This window comes from Balaenoptera musculus, chromosome 20 (genome assembly GCF_009873245.2).
Source record: "Balaenoptera musculus isolate JJ_BM4_2016_0621 chromosome 20, mBalMus1.pri.v3, whole genome shotgun sequence".
Taxonomy (NCBI): domain Eukaryota; kingdom Metazoa; phylum Chordata; class Mammalia; order Artiodactyla; family Balaenopteridae; genus Balaenoptera; species Balaenoptera musculus.
Window position 1 is genome coordinate 8264616 of NC_045804.1, and position 26200 is coordinate 8290815.

General features: G+C 44.1%; 1 protein-coding gene and 1 long non-coding RNA gene across 12 annotated transcripts in view; one reads left to right on the plus strand and one right to left on the minus strand.

Annotated features, from left to right (window-relative positions):
* Nucleotides 1–26200, plus strand: part of LOC118886805 — a 112806-nt gene that overhangs the window by 70481 nt on the left and 16125 nt on the right. For 2 of the 11 annotated variants that reach the window (XR_005017804.1, XR_005017803.1), the window contains exons 5-6: nucleotides 20817–20994; nucleotides 21125–21248. This is a non-coding gene — a long non-coding RNA (uncharacterized LOC118886805). The other 9 variants (XR_005017800.1, XR_005017802.1, XR_005017799.1 and 6 more) reach the window with 9 other exon arrangements.
* The window catches only part of MXRA7 (matrix remodeling associated 7), a 30346-nt gene continuing 28406 nt past the window's right edge, over nucleotides 24261–26200 (minus strand). Inside the window, exon 4 of the mRNA XM_036837041.1 lies at nucleotides 24261–25463. Within this exon, the coding sequence (XP_036692936.1) occupies nucleotides 25349–25463 (115 nt within the window). The 3' untranslated portion in view covers nucleotides 24261–25348. The remainder of the gene's footprint in view (nucleotides 25464–26200) is intronic.

Below are 26200 nucleotides of genomic sequence, written 5' to 3' on the forward strand. Positions count from 1 at the left end.
TGTGCTTGAAGACCATAGTTGGTTGATTTCAATCCTTTTTTTTTTTTTTTAATCCTTTTAAATATATTATGGATTTTGGCTTAGCATTTGGTTTGGTCTGTTCCAAACAATATCCCATGTGCACATAAGAAGAATGTGTATTCTGCTGTTGTTGGCTGTTCTCTAGATGTCTGTTAGGTTGAGTTGGTTTATAACTTTCTCCATCCTTGTTGATTTTTCTGCCTTATAGTTCTATCCATCATTGAAAGTGGGATATTGACGTTCCTAATTACTATTGTTGATTTGTCCCCTTCTCCCTTCAATTCTATCAGATTCTGTCTCATATATTTTGGAGGTCTATTGTTAGGTTTACATGTGTTTATAATCATTACATCTTCTAGATAGACTAATCCCTTTATCATTATAAAATGTCCTTCTTTATCTCTAGGTACAGTTTTTATCTTAAAACCTAGTTTGTCTGATGTTATTCTAGCCACTCCAGCTGTCTTATGGTTGCTATGTGCTTGTTATAATTTTTTCATCCTTTTACTTTCAACCAATTTGTATCTTTGAATCTAATGTGTGTCTCTTGTAGACAGCATATAGTTGTATATATACATATATTTTATGCAGTCTGATAATCTCTGACTTGATTGGATTGTTTAAACCATTCACATTTAATGATACCATTGATACGGTGGATTTATATTTGCCATTTTGCTTTTTGGTGTTTATATGTCTCATAATTCCTTTCCTCTGTTTCTCCTTTCATGCTTTTAAATTATTTGTTTATTCTTTTCCTATAGGAAAATAGGACTATAGTTGCTATAGGAGTTAAAATTGCTCTAGGGCTTACAATATACATCTTAACTTATCAGAATCTACTTTTTTTTTTTCCATCACACTGCGCCATAGGATCTCATTTGCCTGACCAGGGATTGAACCTGGGCCACAGCAGTGAAAGTCCGGAATCCTAAACACTAGGCCACCAGGGAACTCCCCAGAATCTACTTCTTGAGATATACACTAACTTAATTCCAGTAAGAAATAGAAACTTTATTCCTACATAGTTCCCTTTCTTCCCTCTTTTTGCAATATTCTTGTTATACATTTATGTCTATATATGTTACAAACTCAACAATATGTTGTTATTATTATTATTTATATAATCTTGTGTATTTTAAAGAAGTAAAGGGGAAAATGAGACCTCAGATGTTTATGGAGTTAAAAAAATTAATCTTCTTATTTATCATTTCTGGTTTTCTTTATTTCTTCTTGTAGATTTGCATTACCATGTGGTGTCATTTCCTTTTTTCCAATATAACCTCATTCTCATCACCTTCCTTTGTATTGTTGTCAAGTATATTAACATTTCCATATGTTTTGGGCCCAACAGTACAAGTTTATAGATACTGTTTTATGCAATTACTTTTTAAATCAGTTAAGAGAGGGAATAAAAATAAATATGTAAGTATACTTTCATTTATTATTGCCTACATAATTACCTTTATTGGAGTTCTTGGTTTTTTCATGTGGATTCAAATCACTGTCTGGGTCATTTCCTTTCTGCTTGTAGAACTTCTTTTGGTATTTCCTATAAGGAAAGTCTGCTAGCAAAAAATTCTATCAGTTTTTGTTTAATTTATAATTTTACCTTCATTTTTGAATGATAGCTTGGCCTGGTATAGGATTTTGGGGTGTCATTTGTTTGGGTATCATTTATTTTAGTACTTTGTGTATGTTGCCCCACTGCCTTCGAGCCTCCATTGTTTTTTTATTTTTTTAAAAATAAAGTTATTTATTTATTTATTTATTCTTGGCTGCGTTGGGTCTTCGTTGCTGCACGCAGGCTTTCTTTAGTTGCGGTGAGCTGGGGCTACTCTTTGTTGTGGTACGCAGGCTTCTCATTGAGGTGGCTTCTCTTGTTGTGGAGCACAGGCTCTAGGTGCGTGGGCTTCAGTAGTTGTGGCATGCAGGCTCAGTAATTGTGGCTTGTGGGCTCTAGAGCGCAGGCTCAGTAGTTGTGGCACACGGGCTTAGCTGTGCTGCGTCATGTGGAATCTTCCTGACCAGGGCCCGAACCTGTGTCCCCTGCGTTGGCAGGCGGATTCTTAACCACTGCACCACCAGGGAAGTCCCCTCCATTGTTTTTGAAGAGAAGTCAGGTGTTAATCTTATTGTTAACACATATCAGATTGTTTTTATCTTGATGTTTTCAAGATTTTCTCTATCTTTGGCTTTTAACATTTTGACTATGATGAGTCTGGGTGTGGATCTTTTGCATTTATTCTATGTGGACTTTTTTGAGCTTTTTGGATGTGTGGATTGGTGTTTTTTCATCAAATCTGGGAAGTTTTCAAGTGTTATTTCTTTGAATATTTTTTTCTCTCTGCTCCTTCCCGTCATGCACATGTTGGTGTGCTTAAGTGGTGTTCCACATTTCTCTGAGGCTCTGTTCATTTCTTCTCATTATGTGTTCTTAGTGTTCTTCAGATTGCATAATCTCTATTGATCTATCTTCATGTTGACTGATTTCTTTTGCCAACTCAAGTCTATTATTGAGCCCCTCCAGTGAATTTTCTGTTTTGATTATTATACTTCTCAACTCCAGAATTTTCATTTTTTAAAAACAATTTCCATCTCTTTATTAACATTCTGTACTTCATGAGTCCTCATTATCATACCTCCTTTACTTCTTAAACATAGTTTCCTTTGGTTTTTAACACATACTTATAATAGCTGCTTTGAAGTCTTTCTCAAATGTGTTCAACTTTTGGACCCCTTCAAAAGCAGTTTATATTGCCTCATGTTTTTCCATGTGTGTGAATCACACATTCCTGATTCTTTGTATGTCTTAAAGTTTTTTTTCCTGTTGTTGCAAATTGGACATTTTAGATGATATATTGTAGCAGCACTATATACTGAATCTCCTCCTGCTCTGAGCCTTATTGTTGTAACTGTTGTTTGTTTGGACACTGGTTTATTTGTTGAATTCTTAACTAATTATGTGAAGTCAGCTTCCTGGTTTGTGTGTAGAGTGTGCATCTTCTGATGTCTCTGCTCAGAGTTTTCTTTTTCTTAAAAAATTTAAAAAAAAAATCTTTTAACCTGATTTCCTACAGATCACCCCAGGTCAGCATAAGCCACTTACCGGTCAAAAGTTGTGCTTAAGCCCCCTTAACCAGTTATGGTTTGTTTTTTTTTTTAAAGGAATTCCTTTATTTATTTATTTATTTATTTATTTATTTATTTATTTATTTATTTATGGCTGTGTTGGGTCTTCGTTTCTGTGCGAGGGCTTTCTCTAGTTGCGGCGAGTGGGGGCCACTCTTCATCGCGGTGCGCGGGCCTCTCACTATTGCGGCCTCTCTTGTTGCGGAGCACAGGCTCCAGACGCGCAGGCTCAGTAGTTGTGGCTCACGGGCCTAGTTGCTCCGTGGCATGTGGGATCTTCCCAGACCAGGGCTCGAACCCGTGTCCTCTGCATTGGCAGGCAGATTCTCAACCACTGCGCCACCAGGGAAGCCCCACCAGTTATGTTTTTATTTCTCAACTATTGGATGTAGGTGTGTAGCTAGGAGAGAGCTTTCACAGTTTGGGAGTTCACAGTTTTGCCCCATGTTCCTCCCTTCTGAGGGGGTGCAGCCTTGGGCATTTGCACAGTCTTCCAGACCACCAAGGATGAGTGTGATTTTATTTGGGTATGAGTCTCAGGAGTCACCCTGGGGCACAGCAGCTTATTGTTCAGCCAGCATTTGGTCAGAATTTGTGCTTCAGTCCCTTGAGCCAGTAGGGCTCCTGCTCCTTGCTGATGGATCTGTGTGGTGTGGAGAATGCTCTCAAATCTGCTCTGTATCCTGCTCTGACTGCTTCTGCATGGGTGCAGCCTAGCACATGCACCCACCTTCCGGACGCCCCAGGGATGAGTGGGATCCTGGGAAGACTTTTCTTGGCTGTCTCTTTCCCTGGTTCTCTCTGTTACACTTCTGGCTGGTCTGCTACTGTGCTGGTTTCTACTACTGTCATGGAGCTACCACCCCTTTTAATTGTTTCCCCCAAATGTGCTTATATCTGAAGAACCCACAGATCTTCACAGCATCCAGGCACTGTCGCCTTGGATTTTGAAGTCATAGGGCAAAGGATGTAGGGAAGCCTCTCTGGGGCCTGACCAGTGTTAGTCATAAAAGTGTATGTTGGGGACTTCCCTGGTGGTCCAGGGGTTAAAAATTCGCCTTCCAATGCAGGGGATGAGGGTTCGATCCCTGGTCAGGGAACTAAGATCCCACATGCCGCAGGACAACTAAGCCCATGCACCACAACTACTGAGCTAGTAAGCTACAGCTAGAGAGCCCGCATGCCACAACTAGAGAGAGAAGCCCGTGTGCTGCAGTGAAGGATCCCATGTGCCGCAACTACTACCCGATGCTGCCAAAAATAAATAAATAAATACGTAAAATAAAAAATACACTCATTGTTTCAAAAAAAAAAGAGTGTATGTTGATGGTTATGGGTTGTGGTCGTGCTGTGGCAGCTATGAGCACCAGATCCACGTGACATAGGTGCTCATTGGTCTTTAAGTTTGTACTTGTATGTTGGTGATATGGGGCCTTCTAAAGTGCAGGGTCCAGGGAAGGGGCTCTTGTCTGTGTCTCAAGGTGATATTATTCTATACTGTCTTTTGGCCAAACTTTCCTTTTTTTCTAGCTAGAATGCCTCTGGGTTTTCTTTGTAACAGGCTCAACTGACATATCCATTTTTTAGAGGTTTCTCACAGGAACACAAAGGCAAAAATAATATCGTTTGGTAAAAAAGGAAAAAAAATAGAACTTTAATTCATGGATCTTTGTTGTTTAATGAAGGAGTTGATGACTAAGGGTGCCCTAGGCAAGGATTCAATATTAAGTTGGCTTTCTAGCCTTTCTCCCACACAGAATGTTCTGTTTCCCGGTTGGTCACACTCAGCAGGTGTGCTCACCTTGGACACTGAATCTGGATCAGATGGCCTGTTGCGAGCCCTCTTGTCTTCTGGAAGGGCCAGGCAGACCCTGATAGACTTGTATGATGACACTTCTTTGGTCTCTGGACACAACTACGGTATTTCTTATTCTGTTAAGTCTCCAATATCAACAATAGAACCCTAGCTTATTTTCTAAGATCACAGCTTACCGTTCCTCAGGGCCTGGGAGGTCATCTACCATCCCACTGCCTCTCCTTCTGGAGGAATTACTGTCTGAGGGGAAGGTAGATGTACACCTTGGCCCACCGTCATGGTAACAAGTGCCGTCTAAAAGCTACATGACACAAGATCAAAGTTTTTGCTGGTGAATTTATTTACTTTACATTTATTGAGAAATAACTATATGCTGGACTCCTGGGGTGGGAACTGTAAACTGGTGTGTGACCGTGTGACAGAAGACACAGGAGTCCACTGGAGGCACACAGGAGTGGGGGTCTAACCAGCATGAGTGCAGAAAGGTTCCCCATGCCTTGTTCCCATCATGGCCAGTGAGACCCACAGAATAACATGGGACACAGACCCACAAAAGGCAGCACCAGGAAGGCTGAGGAGGAGACTCAAGCAGAAAAACTCTACCCTGGCCACATCTAGCCCAGATTTCCACCAGTACCCAGAGAGGAAGGGTTGAAAATTAATGGCCAAATTGCAGGACACCTGCAATGTTAAAAATTGTTGTGTTGAAGGTGCCTTGTGGAGGGGTTTTCAGGGTTGGCAGGAGACTTTTTTTTTTTGGCCGTACCGTGTGGCTTGTAGGATCTTAGTTCCCTGACCAGGGATCGAACCCGGGCCCCCTGCATTGGGAGCACGGAGTCTTAACCACTGGACCGCCAGGGAATTCCCAGGAGACTTATTTTTAACTGTATTTCCTCTACATCAAAAGCACCTTCGATGCAGCAGGTACAGTGATGGGCAAAACAGACCAAGTCCTGACCTCACGCAGGTTAACCTCCTACAGCAGAGACTAGAGTCAATGAACAGATAGTGATCAGTGCTGTGAGGAAAATGAAGGGCGTTGAGAGCTGTGATCAGGGACGGGCTCTCTGAGGAATGACCAGGTAAAAGAAGTAAGCAAGTCACGAGAAATCTATGGGCAGAAACTGGGCTGAGCCAGAAAAACAAAAAAATGTAGGGCCTGAGTCAGAAGCACGCTCAGCGCTTTTAAGATGCATACAAAGGCCAGGGTGGCTGGAGCTGAGTACAAAGGGAAGGAGGGGGAAGGGTAGCTAAAAACAAAATCTCCTCCCGACCCAGAAAGTCTCTCCACAAAGGCAGAAGAGAACGAAAACAATTTCATTGTTGAATAAGCGTTAAACCAGAATTTGATGTGCATCATAGGCAATCCACTAAGAGGTGGCAAAGACAGGAAGACATCCCGCCCTTTTCTAGAGCCAAGCGGATACAACTTATTGCAAACATGTTCGTGAGAGAAACAGTGACTGGTCCTCAGGTAAGAGGGCTAAGCAGCATCCTGTGTCACAGCACTCATCCTAACTTCCCTTGGGGGTTGGGGAGGCCATCTGTGTTCACTAATTGGCTTTAGCCAAAGGGAAATAGGCGTAGGCTCCTGAGCTCCCGGGGAAGCTGGGAGGTGGGGTGCTCTCATCCTTGATGGTGACATTTCAAAGGGAGCCTTCCCAAGTCCTTGAGAAAGACATTCCCAGATCTGGCGAGAGGATTCTTTAGCTTTAAACAGATTCACATACATTTCAAAGAGACAGGGAAAGAACGTACAGGTTTTCTAAAGCAAAGGCTCTAAGAAAAGGAAGGGGGAAGGACATCTCTTCCCTTACTTTCAACAGGAGAATTAAGCCTCTTATTCTTTCCTTGTATTTGCCCTTACCCTAGAAAACCAGAGTATGTGGTTTATTCTAATTGTGATGAGAAGCCACAGGAGGGCTTGAGCTGGAGAGAGTTCTAAAGGTGCAGTGGGGTTGCTGGGTGGAGACTCAGCCCCCAGGTTTGGCCAGTGGGGGATGATGGGGGCTCCAGGAAGTTGAGGATGGTGCTGATTTCCTTCATGGTTTGTGCCATGTAACCCGAGGGTCTGCTAAACACAGCACTTGTGGTGATAAGCATGTGTGTTTCTTTTCCTTGTTTGGCTGGAGCCCCCAACTGCTGTACGATGAGTGTCACGTGGTCATTAGAGAACACATCCATACTTCTTCCACGGTTCCGATTTTTTCTCCAGGACAACCTCTGTCACACGTCTCAAACTTCTCGTAAAAGGTGGAAGTGGAGAGTTCCCTGGTGGTCCAGTGGTTAAGAGTCTGCGCTTTCACTGCTGAGGGGCCTGGGTTCAATCCCCGGTCAGGGAACTAAGATCCCGCAAGATGAGTGGCGCGACCAAAAAAAAAAAAAAAAAGATGGAAGTGAAGTAAAGCTTTGGGAAACAAATTCTGAGGAGCTATTTTTTCGATGTCAAAAAAATGACAAGCTCAGGGCCGGCAGAATAAGGAAATGCTAATAGGACTGTTGTGCAGCAAAGTCAAGCCAAGTCAGACTGTAACACCTGCTGTTGGCGACCAGGGGGCAAGGCTCTGTGCCCAGCGCCTGACAAAGCAGGCAAACAGGTAGAGAGGACACTACCCAGATCAGAGGTTTTTTTTCCAGTTTCCCACCTGGGTCCTTTGTGCTGCATCGTCCTTTACATAACCGCTTCCCAGTAGAATACTCCATTTAAACAGCTCTCTGCAAAGAAGCAAACTAATTACATACAGTTTCTTTCATGCTTGTGGCATTGACTCACACATAGAATTAAAATTGACAGTACTTCCTTCCAGGCCAGGAGCTCATTCTTACCAGTTGAGATCCACCTGTTCCCGGAATTCAAGCTCCACTTGGGTGTGTCATTTGCTCTTGCTTGTTTTTGGCCATTTGGTAGGAGGGTTGGTGTTTATTTTAGAGCACTGCCCCTATCTCTGAACAGCAGGCTGTTCAGAAACAAGACGTTAATGGAATCTTTTCTCTGCATCTAAAGGAAGATTTATTGTGTTTTGTTTTTAAGTTTTAGCCTGGCTTTAGTTCTCAGAAATGCACATTTAATTACACATCGTATGTGGGTGCTTTACAATGGAGACCTTTATCACCTAATTGCACAGTTGCCACCAATAAAGGCAACTGTTGGCCGAGTCATACGATAAGAATGACCTTCAGGTGTCTTTGGAAATGAAAATCCTTTGATTCTTGCGCTGTCCTCCCCCTTCTCAGGTTGGGAAAGCTGTTTTTCTGCAGCTCATGGCCCTAACAGGGCATCAGCGGTTTCAACAGGAAGCAGGCTCCTTCTGCGGTGCAGTTCGTCCCCCTTCCCTTCTCCCTCATCACACCCTGCCACTATGTAGCTGTATAACTTTGGACAAATCACTCGTTAATGGTTATGAAACTGCACAACTCAGATAGGGACTTGAACCCACTGTCTTTTTTTTTTTTAAATAAATAAATTTATTTATTTATTTATTTATTTATGGCTGCATTGGGTCTTCGTTGCTGCACGTGAGCTTTTCTCTAGTTGCGGAGAGCAGGGGCTACCTACTTGCGTGCAGCAACGAAGACCGAACAATGAAGACCCAACGCAGCTAAAAATAAATAAATAAATAAATTTATAAAAAAAAAAAATTCCCCAAACATCAGCAGTATACTTTTCAACCTCAGCGCAGATTTCTTTTCTTTTATAATTCAACATCCTGCTGTTCATTTGTCAAATATATGAACAATATCTAGTTAATTTCTCAAGCTTAATTACTGATGTCACCCTTCAGATACTGATTCATTTTCATATAAATTTTTTTCCAATGGACTTATTTTCAAGTAAGGATCCAGTAAGTATCTTGAGTTTCTGGAATATTGGGCAGATATCTGGATGCCTATGTTAAGACAAGAAGTGATCCAAGTTCAGATTCCATCTGGGCTGAGATGTGCATAAGTAAGTCACACTTCTTGAGTGGCCTCCATTTTAGTGCTCTTGGCAATACCAACTCCGCTTTGATTTTCCTTTCACACAACCCCGTGAAGTTGGTAGTTAAAGCCCCCATTTACAGATAAAGAAAATGAGGTACACAGTAATTTGCCCAAGATCATTCAGCTAGGAAGTAGCACAGCCAGGATTTGAACCCAGGGAGCCTGGGCACCTGCACCACCGCACTGGCTGGCCCCAGGGCTTGGCTGAACCTTAACGTCATCATCTGGAACATGAACTGGTTGACCAGATGCCTTCTGAGGTCCCAGCTAGCTCTGCAAGTATCTGTGATGTTCAGCGGCTCACTACTTTTTCTTTTTTCCAATTCGCTTTTTATTCCCATAATCTCCGAATCTCTCAATCGTGTGTGCCCCGTCTTTCTCTCTGTCTCTTTTTTTTTATTAACGTATAGTTGATTTACAATGCTGTGTTAGTTTCTGCTCTACGGCAAAGTGATTCAGTTATATATATATATATATATATATATATACACATTCTTTTTTATATTCTTTTCCATTATGGTTTATCACAGGATATTGAATATAGCTCCCTGTGCTATACAGTAGGACCTTGTTGTTTATCCATCCTATATACAGTGTAATACTTTGCATCTGCTAACCCCAAACTCCCAATCCATCCCTCCTCCACCCCGACGACCCTGCTGGCAACCACAAGTCTGTTCTCTATGTCTGTGAGTCTGTTTCTGTTTTGTAGATAGGTTCATTTGTGTCTTTTTTTTAGATTCCACATATAAGTGATATATGGTATTTGTTTTTCATTTCTGACTTACTTCACTTAGTATGATAATCTCTAAGTCCATCCATGTTGCTGCAAATGGCACTATTTCATTCTTTTTTATTGCTGCGTAGTATTCCATTGTATATATATACACCACATCTTCTTTATCCATTCACCTGTCGATGGACATTGAGGTTGTTTCCATGTCTTGGCAGTTGAGTGGCTCATTACTTTTAAGTGTAGAAGAGGAATGTTCCATGTCAGCTCTGTTCATCCCCCAGAACTTTCACCAGCATACAAGTTCAGAAACCACTAAAGGCAGGAGAAACCTAGTAGGACTCATCTTCATGAATAAGTCATTCATGGAGCTGTATTGTGTCTGAAACAATCTTGCCCTGTATCATCATTCATGTACTAGATGAAGCTCTTGTATCAGATAGGGCCCCTAAAGCTTCTGAAATCCACTGGTTCCTGGGTTGTTTATGAAACTAAAGCAGGTTAAGTCCCTCTACACCCCAATTAGAATTGACCTCTCTGTCCTTTGCACTCACATGTACCCTACCAAGATTTGATCAGTAACACTTATTACATGTCTTAGGTAATCTTTGCATCTATGCAGGGTCCACCCTATTATCAGAGATGAGTAGTAGTAGATAGAACTAAACCCGGCCAGACCTGGGGCCCTCCCTGTCTTGGACACACAGCAGGTTAAATTAAGGGATCTGTTCCCCCTTAATTCCCCCTTAATTCCCACCCCAGCGGTTTCCATTTCCATTTGTTGCTCTCCACACCAGGGAAGCTAGGAAGTTAGGCCTTGAAAAGAGAGGGAGTGAGAGGTATCACAGAACCACACCACACCCACCCGCAGTCTCCCACATTCTCCCAGCAACCAGGGTCAGTGCCCCAGCTTGTTTGGGGAGGGGAGCTGATGAAGCTCTGAGTCACATGTGCAAGTGAAGTTTGAGACAGAGCTGGCCTGAGTCTTAACAGCCTACAGTGTCTGAACCTGCCCAAGACATTGCAAGGGACAGGAAAGGCAGTTAGCCTAGAATGGTGGGAAGTGGTGCTTAGAAAATAGAGAACTGAGTTGAGGCTCAATGAAATTGGCTGCACTTAGATTCTTGTCTGGACCACAGTTTCTGCCCCCCAGCCTCCCCCCAGCCCACCCCCACCCCCTGCTCCTCTGATGCCCCCAATCTCCCTTCTCTCTGACACTTGCAGTTCTGTCCTGAGACAACCCTGGAGCATTTTCTGCTACCCTTCATTGTGGAAAACATATAAGGCAAATGTGCAGGCTCCTTAACATCCCAAGGGTAGGCAACCTCTTCTTGTCCTTTTACTTCAGCCGTCCCGTTTCCCTGGGAGCTGTGGCCCCTGGGACAGTGGAATGGTAGGAACCCAGGACCCAAGATTGCGTATCACTTAAGAAGTTTGTTCTTTTAGCTAATTCATAAGAACGAGAGACAGGATTGCTGATAGTAGAACAGCCATATTCCCAATGAGTCAGGAGCCCGTCTAAGCACAAGGGGAAGGACTCTGCTAAGAACAATGGCCTCCAGAGATGCACAGGCGGGCTGGCCGGCCTGGGGCAAATCGACTCCTCTGTGCCACTGTGTGTATTTATGGCTGCAGTTCTGCTTTGCTTAATCACCTAATGTTTATACAGGTGTTCTGACCCTTCCTTGACAGCCTCCTGGTGTCCCAGTTCTGCGTTTGCACCTCCAATAAATCAATAATGTTAGATAAGAAAAGACAAATAAACCTCACAAGTCATAAAATGAAAAAGGAGTAGGAAAACAACTCAGGGATTATACTGGGTGAACCATAACCAAAGCCACGCCAGTGGAGAAGGGCCATACATTCCCCCTGATTTTCCCAGTCAGAAAAACTGGTCCACAAAGGCCAGCCTGAAAATGCTGTTCCCCCAGATGAGGGGTCTGGGGCACAGTTGGGGGGCCAGCCCTGCTTCAGCGGGCACTACTCACCTACCCATTACCCCCACTCATACTGCGTCCCCATTAACAGTGTCATCAGAATTCAGTTCCCATCTCTATGTCCCGTTTCCCACTGAAAGAAACCAAGGATCTTTAGAGAAATGGCCTTTAGGATAGGGAATAGGGAAGGTACAGATGAACTTGGGACATCTTGTTATGCCAGAAAGCAAGGAAGCTATCAAAGATTAATCGCGTTAGAAGTTCACAGAATCTACTAAATAACTGGTCTGTACTCCTCAAAAATGTCAATGTTATGAAAGACCAGGAGACTTAGAAGCCATTCCAGACTGGGGGAGACTAAAGAAAAAAGAGAGTAAATGCAATGCTGAATCCTGGACTTGATCCTGGAATAGAATTTTTTTTTTAAATAAAAGATTTGTTGGGACAACTGGCAAACCATGAATAAGGTCATAGATTAAATAATAGCATTGTATCAATGTTAGTTTTCTGATATCAACCATTGTTCATGACTATTTAAGAGTATGTCCTTGTTCTTAGGAAATACACACTATTGTATTTGTAGGTAAAGGAGCATTACGTGTGCACTTCACTCTCCAATTGTTAAAAAGTTGTATGTATGAAAGAGAAAATGAGTCAGCAAAAGGGGTGAAATGCAAACAATTGGGGAATCTGGATGAAGGGTCTATGAGAGTTCTTTGTCCTATTCTTGTAACTATTCTGTAAGTCAAACATTATTTCAAAATTTAAAAAATTACCAAAGGGAAAAAAGGCTCACAGGAGTCGATGTAAAAAATTTTCTTTCCTATTCAAACTATTTTAGTGAAATCATAGAACTGGTAAAGGAAAGTTCTTTACAGAATTCCAGTAATAAGTGCAGGAGGAATAATAGAATTAGAAAACCACCATCTTAGCAAACCCTAAGGCAATGCTCATCAATGAATGCTAAAACCATGAGGTGGGATCCTGGAGGGATCAGGCTGACACCACATGACTCCTCTGGCCAATCCTGGCACCACTAAACGTGGCACTGGGACTTCCCTGGTGGTGCAGTGGTTAAGAATCCACCTGCCTGCCAATGCAGGGGACATGGGTTCCATCCCCGGTCCGGGAAGATCCCACATGCCGCGGAGCAACTAAGCCCGGGCGCCACAACTACTGAGCCTGCGCGCTAGAGCCCGCGAGCCACAACTACTGAGGCCATGTGCCACAACTACTGAGGCCCGAGTGCCTAGAGCCCATGCTCCGCAACAAGAGAAGCCACTGCAATGAGAAGCCCGTGCACTGCAACAAAGAGTAGCCCCTGCTCGCCGCAACTAGAGAAAGCCCGCATGCAGCAACGAAGACCCAACGCAGCCAAAAATAAATAAATAAAATTATAAAATAATAATAATAAAAATAAACGTGGCACCACCTGTGAAGAGTTCTGGCCAAAACCAATGCAAATGAATATGATCAAGCCTTTGGAGCTAACCCCCAGTTCACAGGAAACACAGCGTACAAAGGACTAGGGAAAACTATACCATGAGGACCCCACCTGCCAAATCCAGAAAGTGGAAGATTTTATAAGACATATGAATGACCTGGTTTCTCTATCAAATCAATGTCATTTTTTAAAAAATGGAGGGAAGACTATTATGTAATAAAAGAGACTTTGAGGCACAATCACATGTGGTGTGTAGCTCTTGTTTGGATTCTGATCTGAAAAAACCAGCTACTTCAGACAATCAGAGATTAGATGATATTGAGGAATTATTAATTTTATTAAGGGGACAGTGCCACATGATTATTTTTTTTTCAAATGCTCTTTTTAAAGATGCATATTGACCTACTTATGGGTAAAATGACATGATGTCTGGGTTTGGCTGAAAAAGACTGGCCAGGGGTGAGGGGAGGAAGTGAAATAAGATTGGCAAAACGTGGGTAATTGTTGAAACTGAGTGATAAATACGGAGGGTTTTTTGTTTTTGTAATTTATTTTATTGAAGTATAGTTGATTTACAATGTTGTGTTAGTTTCTGGTGTACAGCAAAGTGATTCAGTTATACATATATACATTTTCTTCATATTCTTTCCCATCATGGTTTATTACAGGATATTGAATATAGTTCCCTGTGCTAAACAAGTAGGACCTTGTTTATACTGAGGGTTTTATGACATGATTTCCTCTACATTTGCGTATGTTTGAAATTTTCCATAAAGAGCCTTAAAAAAAAAAGCCTTTAAATCAAATCCTAGAAATCTATTACCAAGTGCTATAACTTGTTCACATAAAACAATAAATAAAGAAAAAATTAAAAACCCTAAATGAAAAATTTGGGAAGTGCCAAGTCTTACTATTCCTCTGTCCATTCACCTGCAGTTGGGTTGTATTTAGATTACCATACACATGGTTCAGACCCTTTATAACCGTGGGCTCAGTCTTCCACTGAACCCAAATTAGAACCACACACAGAACCAGTTGACAGCCAAAAATCCCACAGTAATCACCAAATCATTTATAATAATTTGTATGCCTGCAAATTAAATTTGCTACATAAAATGAGTCCCTAATAATTAAAATAATTGTTCTGCAATTGCTTGTCTTTCTTAAGGATGTGTCTTAGGGATCTATCCTTGCAGGTACGTAACATGGCTTCTTTCCTTTTAATTTCTTCATAACAGGGAATTCCCTGGCGGTCCAGTGGGTAGGACTCCGTGCTTCCACTGCCGGGGGCCCGGGTTGGATCCCTGGTTGGGGAACTAAGATCCCGCAAGTTGCATGGTGTGGGCAAAAAAACAAAAGAAATTTTACCTCATAACATCCCACACTCCCAGGCTGTTTCTTTTCTTATAAATTTATTTATTTATTTATTTTTGGCTGCGTTGGGTCTTCATTGCTGCGCGCGGGCTTTCTCTGGTTGCAGCGAGCAGGGGGTACTCTTCGTTGTGATTAGTGGGCTTCTCATTGCAGTGGCTTCTCTTGTTGCGGAGCAAGGGCTCTAGGCACGTGGGCTTCAGTAGTCGTGGCACGTGGGCTCAGTAGTTGTGGCTCGCGGGCTCTAGAGCACAGGCTCAGTAGTTGTGGCGCACGGGCTTAGTTGCTCCGCGGCATGTGGGATCTTCCCGGACCAGGGCTCGAACCTGTGTCCCCTGCATTGGCAGGCGGATTCTTAACCACTGTGCCACCAGGGAAGTCCCTGTTTCTAATGTTCTGTGACCACACAGTTGCTGTCACGAACCTTCCTGGGCTTATACCCATGTGCTCCTCAATCTCTCTCTAGGATAGATAGCAGGAAGTGGGATTACTGCCTTATAGTGTATCTTGTTTAAATTTTCATAAATTATACCAAAGTAAAAAAACACAATAAATCATACAGACCTACAATTAAATAAATTATATTAAAAACAAAGGTAGTCAGTGGATAAACAACAAGGTCCTACTGTATAGCACAGGGAACTATATTCAATATCCTGTAATAAACCATAATGGAAAACAATATGAAAAAGTATATATATATATATCTTAATCACTTTGCTGTACACCTGAAACTAACGCAACATTGTAAATCAACTATACTTAAATAAAATAAATTTTAAAAAAATTATACCAAATTGCCTGACCAATTCATATTTCCACCAGTAGAATGTAAGAATATTATTTTGTTTATACCTTTGCAAAATGTGACATGATCAACCTTTATTTTGCCACTCTGATGGCTTAAAAGAAGCAAAAGGTTGTTGCTTTCACTTACCTTTGTCTGGAGACCCTGAGGTTGAGCATCTTTTTACGTATTTATTAGCCATTTGCTTCTATGAATTTTTTTCAAATTTCTATGTTCTCTTCTTTTATTAAGAGAGATTTCCTTGCAGTTTAAAATAGGGAATAAAACATCCAGATACATCTGGCCCAGAATTTTTTTGTGTGTAATTTTTTTATTGTGGTAGAATATGCATAACATAAAAATTGACCATTTTAGGCATATTATTATGTAGAAGTATTTAAGCATATTAATATGTGTTACGAATGAGTGTGTTAACCAAGTTAAGTGACATTAAGTATCTTCACATTGTTGTGGAACCGTCCTCTCCATCCATCTCCAGAATTTTTGCATCTTCCCAAACTGAAACTCTGTGCCTTTGAAACACTAACTCCCCCTTCTCCCCTCCCCCAGCCCCTGGCAACCACCATTCTACTTCCTGTATCTATGAAGTTGACTGCTCTAGGGACCTCATATAAGTGGAATCATACAATCTTATCCTTTTGTGTCTGGCTTATTTCACTTAGCATAATGTCCTCAAGTTTCATCCATGTAGTAGCATGTCTGAAAATTTCCTTCCTTTTGAAAGCTGAATAATATCCCATTGTATGAATATGCCATGTTTTGTTTATCCATTCATCTGTAGATGGTGTTAGGGTTGTTCCCACCTTTTGGCTATTGTGACTAATCCTGCTCTGAACATTCTTGTTCTAATATCTGTTCGAGTCTCTGCTTTCAATTTTTGGGGGTATATACCCAGAGGTGGAATTGCTGGATCATATGGTAACTTTTTTTTTTTTTTGACCATACCACATGGCTTGTGGGATCTCAGTTCTCCGACCAGGGAATGAACCCCGGGCCACGGCAGTGAAAGCCCAGAATCCTAACCATTAGGCCACCAGGGAACTCCCCTCACATGGTAATTCTATGTTTAATTTTTTTGGAACTGCCATACTATTTTCCACAGAGGCTGCACAGGGAATGCACAAGGGTTCCAATTTCTCCAATTCTCACCAACACTTGTTCTTTTCTGTTTATCTTTCTTTTTTAAATATTTATTTATTTATTTTTGGCTGCATCAGGTCTTAGTGCAGGATCTTTCATTGTGGTGCACAGGCCCTTCATTGCAGCACTCGGGCTTCTCTCTAGTTGCAGCACACAGGCTCAGTAGTTGCAGCACACGGGCTTAGTTGCCCTGTGGCATGTGGGATCTTAATTCCCTGTCCAAGGATCGAACCTACGTCCCCTGCATTGGAAGGCGGATTCTTAACCACTGGAACACCAGGGAAGTCCCTCTTTTCTGTTTTTCTATGGGGGGTTTTTTGGATAATAGCCCTCCTTAAGGGGTGGGAGGTGGTAATACCCAACGTTTAAAAATGTCCTTATGTTTTCATTTTTGCTTCAGTGATATATGTATTTTATAGAAACAGACAAACAAACTTTATAGTGATTTAAGTTAAAATCCTCTTTGTCCCCCTTCCTAATTCCATTCTTCTCCCTTCTTCCCTATCTATCATGAATGTGGTTGTAACCAGGCCTTTTTTGGTACTTTTAGTACGTGTGTGTGTCTCAGCTTGTGCTCCCCAGAGAGCAGAGCCTGAGTCGGGACTTGAGTGCAGGGAGTTTATTTGGGAAGTGTCCCCAGGAAGCAGGAGTGAAGGAGTCGAGTGTGAGATGCTGAGATAGGGAAGGAGGAAAAGCCAGTGAAGGGAGCGTTGTTGAGCTGGTTCCTCTGTGAGCAACCAGGCTCACGTCTGCTGCGGACCATGCAGGAGGGCCCCAAGGATGGCAGCCTGGGGCATTTATCGAAGACGCCTGCATCCCCCTGGTTGAGAGCTGACCTGCACTCCCAGATTGCCCTAAGGGCTGAGTCCAAAGAGAAGAGACTGTGGAAGGTGCTTGAGGAGGTGTCTGAACTCAACAGAGTTCCTGGGGCAGCTGGCAGGAGCCAACAGAGGGTCCTTGGCCAAGAGGGTCGGTGAAACCAGCTGCAAGGTTTGGGTGCCAGAAGCATCGCTGTCCTCGAGGGACCGGTTCTGGTTCTCCAGACCTCCTGGTGATCTAAGCTCCAATTTCTTTCTAATATATTCCTCTTCCTCTTGAATCCGCTGGAATTGGTTTCTATTACTAGGAGGAGCTCTGACTGATACCGCGTGTAAGTGAAAAACAATAATTCCAGCGTTCGCAGAGATGATCTCCTTTGCTTGACCCCATCTTTGGTGTCTGATATCTACATTATTTATAGAAAACGAGGCGAGGGGCGTCTCATTCTAGCGTCCCGTTTACTCGGTTGCCAGCTCATCTCCCTGATATGAGACTCCCTGTTCATTTTTTTTTTTTAATTAATTAATTTATTTATTTATTTATTTTTGGCTGTGTTGAGTCTTCGTTTCTGTGCGAGGGCTTTCTCCAGTTGCGGCGAGTGGGGGCCACTCTTCATCGCGGTGCGCGGGCCTCTCACTGTCGCGGCCTCTCCCGTTGCAGAGCACAGGCTCCAGACGCGCAGGCTCAGTAATTGTGGCTCACGGGCCTAGCCGCTCCGCGGCATGTGGGATCTTCCCGGACCAGGGCTTGAACCCGTGTCCCCTGCATTGGCAGGCAGATTCTCAACCACTGCGCCACCAGGGAAGCCCTCCCTGTTCATTTTTAATGTGGTCTCTGTTTGCATTATGGGCGGGGGGGGGGGGGGGGTTGCCAGGTGGGTGGGAGGGAGGAGTCAGAAGCAGAAGGTGGGTCTATAGCATGTCTTCTTGGGGAGGGGAGCTTGGCGCTTTGGGGCTGGTCAGAGGAGCGTGGGGTGGAGAATCCTGCAGTTTTCTAACAAGCCACCCTGCTGGTGGCCCCAGAGGGGCCCTTGCTCCAGGAACCCACCACTCCTGGCTGTGCAGCACCTCTGGAGGGAGCAGTCCTCTGCAGTACACGGCTGCGGTTCTCTTCTCCATCCTAGCCTCTCAGAGCTCCTCAGGGCAGAGGCAGTTTAGCTAAAAGCCCTCAGCTCCGCAGCCAGCCTCCTCCAAATCTCAGATTTGAATGCCTCCTGCGACATACTCACCTGCCACATTGGGCTAGTTACTTAGCCTCTCTAGGCTTCAATTCTCTTATCTGTAACATTCAGATAATAATCATGATGGATGCTTTGACGTGCCACCCAGATTCCCCATCAGGAATGAAGGCTGTTCCCCCCACTGTCAGCCCCTATGGGGGGGAGGTGCCTCACTGGCGAGAAGAGCCAGCATCTTCCCCGGGGAGCAGCCAGCATCCACTGGCTGACGGGCAAGGTTGTACTAAGGCCTGGTCCTCACACCCCATAGGCTCTGAAGGGCCATCCCATCTTCACAACTCCCCCCAGGGTCTGCTTCAGTCTCTGTTGAGACTGTGTCGGATCCAACTTCTCCCTCGACCCAGTCCTGCCCCTTCCCTTCCTCCCACGGGTGCTGGTCCCAGGAGCACTCCCTGACGAGCCTCTTCTGTGCAGATCTCCACTTCGGAGTTGGTTTCCCGGGGGCCCAAACTGCCACACACCACTTTTCTCATAAGGACTATATATCACACAGAACATCAAGTTCTCGTCACAGAGCCAGGCACAAGCTCACAGTAAACATTTGTTGTGTTGTTACACAACCAAGGCATGTCTTTTTTTCCTCTCATGGTTACAGATTAAAAAAAAAAAAATCAAAATATTAATGAGGCATCCACAATATGTACGCATGTTGCCATTTGGACTGGAATGCCACCAGACACAAACAAAAGCAAAAACTGTATATATCAGAATCAAGAACTATATATATTTCAGGTTTGTTGAGGTATAATTCATATACCATACCATTCATCTATTTAAAGCAGTCGATTCAATGGTTTTTAGTATATTCACAGAGTTATGCAAACATCATCATGATCAGGTTTTTTTCTGTTTTTCGGGGTTTTTTGGCCACACCTCGCGGCATGTGGGATCTTAGTTCCCCAACCAGGGATTGAACCTGCGCCCCCTGCATTGGAAGCACAGAGTCTTAACCACTGGACCGCCAGGGAAGTCCATCATGATCAATTTTGAATGCTTTCATCCCTTCCCCTAAATACCCTGTACCCATTAGCAGTCAATCCTCTTCCCTGCCACCCAACCCCCAGCCCTAGGCAACCACTAATCTACTTTCGGTGTCTATAAATTTCATATAAACGGAATGATACAATATGTGGCCTTTTGTATCTGGCTTTTTTTTTTTTTTTTTGGCCGCACCATGAGGCATGCGGGATCTTCCCCTATCAGGGATCGAACCTGTGCCCCCTGCATTGGGAGCTCGGAGGCTTAACCACTGGATCGCCAGGGAAGTCCTGTATCTGGCTTTTTTCACTTAATGTAATAGTTTCAGCATTCATCCATGTGGTAGCATATAACTACTTCATTCCTTTTTATTGCTCAATAATATTCCATTATATTGATTTACCACATTTTATTTGTCCATTCATCAGTTGATGGATGTTTGGGTTGTTTCCACCTTTTAGCTCTTACGAATAATGTTGCCATGAACATTTATTTGTAAGTTTTTCTGTGGACATAAGTTTTTTGTTTTTCTTCAGTTTTATTGAGCTATAATTGACATATAACATTGTGTAAGTTTAAGGTGTACAATGGATTAATTTAATACACGTATATTGCAAAATGATTTCCACCTCCATCACGTCACATAGTTACCATTTCTTTTTTGTGTTGAGCATGGGTGTATGTTTTCATTTCACTCAGGTATATACCTAGAAGTAGAATTGTCGAGTCACATGGCAATTCTTTGTTTAATATTCGGAGGAACTGCCATTGTTTTCCAAAGCAGCTGCACCATTTTACGTTCCCATCAAGAGTGTGTGACTATTCCAATTTTCCCACATTCTCACCAACACTTGTTATTGTCTTTTTTATTATGGCCATTCTAGTGATCCTGAAGTGGTGTCTCCATGTGGTTTTGATTTACATTTCATTTGCCTGTTGAACATCCTTTCATGTGCTTATTGGCCATTTGTATGTCTTCTTTGCAGAAAAGTCTATTAAGATCCTTTGCTCATTTTTTTTAAATTGGATCATCAGTATTTTTTGAATCTTGTTTTCTTCTTCTGTAGAAGGAGAACGTTATGTCCTTCACAGAGTTGTTGTGAAGATTCATGAGAGAGCGTTGGCAAGGCACACTGTTCTCTGCATTTAGCATGTGCTCCAAAAAGTTAGTGAACCTTCCTCTCACCTTGCCTCTCACCGAGGCATTTTGCATTACATCATCCAGCATAGCGTTTTTGCTTGAAGACAGACTCAGTAAATGTCTGAAAGGGTAAATGTGCCAATTCACACCACTCAATATTCAAATTTGAATCCTATGTGTTTTGTCCCGTTGCTCCCATTTCCTTCATTGAACCTTTTCTTCCTGGAACAATTTTCTTAATTTCATTCCCCTTGCCAGCTGTCTCCTCTCCTGAAACTCAACTTGCAGTATCATTGAAGCTGATTACAAGGGAACCAAAGACACCGCCTAACACAGTTCTGAGGTGAATATGATCAACCTTTGAAGAGGCTGAATAACTGACAACCTGTCAATATAACCTGTCCCCTGTTGGAGCGCTCAACAAAAAGTAATTAAGGTACATAAAGAGATGAGAGAAATGAAATTTACCAAAAAAACCCTGATTGCAGATGGATGGTTACTTAACAGTTCAGTAACCCGTGATGACCCAACCTACTCTGGGGCATGGCTCTCTTTTTCATTTGTAGAGGACCCAGACCACCATCAGGCCCAAAGACTCGATGTTGGTGGGAACCCTCTAAAGCTTTGGAGCTTCCAGTGGGCCGGATTTGGGTGTCGGAATGGAAACAATTTGATCATTCAGGCCAGGTGGTGAGTCCAACTTGATCTTCACACTTATTCAGCAGCTGCTTTGGCAAACCTCAGCTTAAGCGCCTCGGGCATAACGTGAAAGGGCGAGCAAAGGTGTGGGAAAGTGTGACTCATTTCTCCTTGCACCTTCTTGAAGGTCAGCCCAATACCAAAGACACATTGGTGAGAATATATGGGTGCGTGCATTGCCTGAGAAGGATCTGCTGGATTTTGCCTTGGGCGCAGGGATAATGGGAACGTGAATAACAGGGGGATTTGGGGGTGTGTTGGATTCGGAGGTGGGACAGTGGTCTGGGAGTCTAGGGCGGGCTTGGGGAGTGCTGGGGGGAAGGTAGTGGTGGTGGTGGTGGTGGGCTCCTGGGGTGCAGGGACCGGCTCGAATTCGTCTTCATATCTTGGGTCTAGCTCGGTGCGCGGCTCAGGCTTTGCTGTTTGCTAAGCTGTGGGAACCTGGCCTCCGTAGGGAAGTAAGAGGCGGCCCCAGTCAAGACAGCTCGCCAGGCCGCACCCCGACGCGGCAGAGAACTCCGTTCGAGGAGGGATCTTTTGACTTGAGCCCAGACTGGGCTCCAAGGAAGCCCTGGGGGGCTCGCACCCGGCGGAGAGCCCCGCCCCTAACCAGCCCCTGGCTGCCTCCGCCGAGGAGGATCTAGGCAAGGCCTCGTGTGGGCGGGATGAGCCAGCCTGCACTCCTTATTGGACAAAGGCGCTTGTCAATCACTGAGGAAACCTTTCTGGACGCGACCGGACATCCGGAATTCCCACCTCAGAGGAAGCGGGCTCGGGTGGAGGCGGGGAGCGATGGGAGAATGCGGTACCCAATGGCAATCAAGAGCTCCGCCTTCGCAGTAGATTGGCAGATGCTTGAACCACTGAGGCGCCGCTAAGGATATTGGCCGTGGAGAATGATTGGTCCAATCTGCGGGTGCGTGGTTCTTCAGAGTATATAAAGAAGGCAATTAATACTTGGTTGAAATCGTGCTGCAGACGGAGGTCTACTTTCGTTGGTGTTTTGACTTCCACTAAGGCTCCTGAATTTGGTGAGCTTTCCCTGGAATTATCTAGATTCCCTTCTCAATTCAGGGTCAGGGCTTGAGGATGACGGGTGCTGTACCCCAAATTATGGCCAGATAATCGGAAATGGGTGCTGTTCGGTGAATTAAACCTGAGATTAAATGTTTGGTAGTCAATAGAAAACAGGAAGAGACGGGAACGGGCAGTTTACAGGGGGAAAAAAATGCAAGGAGCCCCTAAACATTTGAATGGTTGTGCAAACTTTTACATAATAAGAAAAATGCAAATTAAAGTTTCACTGAGCTAACATTTTTGACCTATCAAATTGACAAAAATCCAAAATTTGACAAGGTTCTCTGTTAAGGACGATGCAGTGGCCCTGATGGTATCGATTTTTCTTCCTCCCGACACTTGTGAACAAACAAATGTTTCCTCTTGCTTTCAGCTTGCAGGGTAGGCTGTTATCTTATGGTCATCTGTTAAGTTCTCGCATTGACTCCCGGGAACTTTTACGAACAAGTTCTGAGTCTGCAGGTACATTTTTTCGAAGGTGCTTTGATTTTCCTGACTAGTAGCAATACTGAGATCTGGTGGGACATATGGGTGTCAGTTGGAAATGGGTTTTGTTTTAAGAGGACTCTTCTGGCCACTGGTGTGCCAGTGAAGCAGATGAAGTGACAGAAATCATATAAACAGAAGATGGAGCTTATCTGGAAATGGCATTAGAGCCGCCCAACAGCTGTAGCAAGCCAGCAGTGCTTCCACAAAGCATCAGAGGCCCGGAACCTGGGCAACAGAACCACCACCCAGGAAGAGTGTCACATATTCTGGGCACTCCAGTCACTGGCTTTCAAGTCCCCACCAGGTGACAGGTCCTGTCTACCCAGTACCCATGCCTCCCACCCCTTTCTCACAGAGCCCCAGTGAGGTCCAGTGGCCCCCTCCTCTGGATGGCTAAGTGTTCAGGGGATGCTGGCCCCAGCCCCAGGCATCTCAGCCAACCATGGTGGTCCCATCTCCTTGCTAGTGATTGGTGAAGGCACGAACACATGACATTCTGGCCAATTGGGACCCAAAAGGGGAGGGTGCACCTGAATTGGTTCCCTCACTCCTAGGACACAAAGAAGAGATGGCCCTTTTCCTGCTCCTGGATGTGATATCTGAACTCCTGCAGCCATCTTGCAACCATGAGGAGAGCTGGTCAGTGACAAAAGCCCACAGTGCAAGGAAGACCAAGCTAAGAGAAATACAGCTTGGGCCCTGACCCTAATGGACCTACAGGCATTCTGCCTTTGGACTCCTCCTGTGCCCTAATTCTCCTTTTGTTTAAGACAATTGAGTTGGAGTTTTCAGTTCTTTGCAGTTGGAACATCTTAGCTGAACCAAGTATAGAAAAGTTCCTTCAGTTTACTTTTCCCATAGCCATGAGAATTTTGACTCACTACCCACGAGTCATTCCTGTTTGTTTGGTATAATCAGAGAAGGACTGGAAGAAGGAGGTGAAGAAAGAGATGTAAAGTGGCTACAGGGCAGTGCAAGTTCTGCTGACATGCATTTAGGGGGCAGGGAGATAAAAAACAATGCAGGGGGGGTCCTTGGGACCTGAGAGACGGAACAAACGATACTTAAATCATAACATTTTTAAAAAGCAGTAACAAAAAAGATAAAAATATTTTTTAAAACAAGAAAAAAAGAACTGACATTTGGATATAACAACAGACACACAGATCAGACCCTCCTGCTTTGGATTGTCAGCAAAGAAGCAAAAGCAGTTACAGTGATGTGGGGGGGAGGCCTGGGAAAACCCTAACAAGCAAGAGAGGATGAAAGAAGGTTCACTGTGATCCCGTGATAATTATTAAATTGTGGTACGTAAAAGGCCACTGCTTCTTTTAATTTCGTGTGTTTAGTTTTATTTCAGCAAATAAAAAATATTCTCAAGAACTTTCTTAGGCTGTCCCTTTAGCGTACCCTCCTAAATTCAGCTTGCTATGAATTTTTCTGCCAGTGGGGCGATCAGATACAGGACCTGGGCAGAACGGAAGAATCGCTGTTATTTCCGTCGTCATTTACTCACTGACTCACTGAACTTTACTGATGTGCTAAGGTGGCCCAGACTCTCTCTGTGAGGTCATTTTGGCATTTTATTGAATGCTGACTTGTGAGGTTCTCTTTTCCTGTACACATGCCTGGCTTCTCCAAAGGACTTTATTTTTATGTATTTATTTATTTTTGGCCGCGCCACGGCTTGCAGCTTCTTAGTTCCCCAACCAGGGATTGAACCCGCACCCTCAGCAGTGAAAGCGCCGAGTCCTAGCCACTGGACCGCCAGGGAATTCCCCTCCACACAACTTTAATCTCTAAAGGTAGGACTGTGTTGTGTATTTTATTTCCATTGACAGTGTCTAGCACAGGTCTAGGTGTGTGATAAGCACTCATAGAAGTCTTAATTATATATAAAGTAAGTCTCACGCTTAAATAAGAGAAACTTAGAGGGTCTTAACTCTGATACTGTTGCTTTGGTCCAGGATCAAAGGTGAGTCTTTGAATCAGACTTTTTGCTGTTTAGGGATGCTCCCCTACTGCTTGCTTCCATACAGTTACGGAAGTGTCCAGAAATCCTTCTAAGGAAGAAGAAGGTGTAGTGTTATTAGACTGGATGCTTGGGCAGTGGGACCTGATACTCATCCCACAGCACCCCTGAATCCTTTCCACACCATGTGCTGGGGATGCTGAGGCTTCGAGCCAGCCCTTCTGGGCCGCTGCCTGCTCAGGGTCTGCACGGAAGGTCTAATTTGGATCAGATGACAGCCTCGGAGGGGAGCCCATGTGACAGCTGGAAGCTCACCAGCAGGCAGAAGCCAAACAAGTCAGGGATTTTTCTTCTCTGAAGACAACAGTCCTGATTCCTGTGACATGATATCTAAATTGCAAGAACTGAGCAACTCTGTATATGATCTACCTCTACATCTATGTATATAAGATAAAATGAAGCCTACAAAAGTCTGAGAATGGCACGGGCTTGGGTCCCGGGTCGGGGTGGAGTCACGGCCCAGCCGTCGCGGCGTCTTGCCGGGTGGAGGCCCCTACATGTCGTAGAGCCGGAGCTGCTCCTGCACATCGCCGTCTGACATCTCGCCAAACGTCTCCTTGTTGTCCTTCATGAGCTTGAAGATGGCAGCCAGCTGTTCTTTCTGAACTCTGTCAAGAAGAAAGGATAAAGAGGAAAAAGATGCTCCCAAACCAGGGGAGAGAGAGAGAGAGACCGTGCACATCCCGTGGAGTCGGGACACTCCTCACTCCTGTATTACTGCTTTGCTTTCCAGAATAAGAAGAAAATGAAACTAAAACAAAACCCACTCTTGGGTTTCCCTGGTGGCGCAGTGGTTAAGAATCCGCCTGCCAATGCAGGGGACACGGGTTCGAGCCCTGGTCCAGGAAGATCCCACATGCTGCGGAGCAACTAAGCCCGTGCGCCGCAACTACTGAGCCTGCGCTCTAGAGCCCGGGCACCACGACTACTGAAGCCCGCGCGCCTAGAGCCCGTGCTCTGCAACAAGAGAAGCCACCGCAATGAGAAGCCCGCGCACCACAACGAAGAGTAGCCCCCGCCCGCCGCAACTAGAGAAAGCCCACGTGCAGCAACGAAGACCCAACGCAGCCAAAAATAAATAAATTAATTAATTTAAAAAAACCCAAACAAACCCACTCTTAACACAGGAGCTGATTTGGTCTAAAAAAAAACCAAATCAAAAAAAACCCGGGGCATTCCTGGGCCTCTTTTTGATGTTGACTGCACACCTCCCCGGGAGGCCACGCGGAAGCAGAGGTGTTCCATTAGGCGGCTGGAGAGCCTATGAAGAGATATGTTAGGAACAGCCTTGGTTTAGAGGGATGAGCCAGAAGTGGAGGAAGAAGAAAACACAATTGGCTGGGAA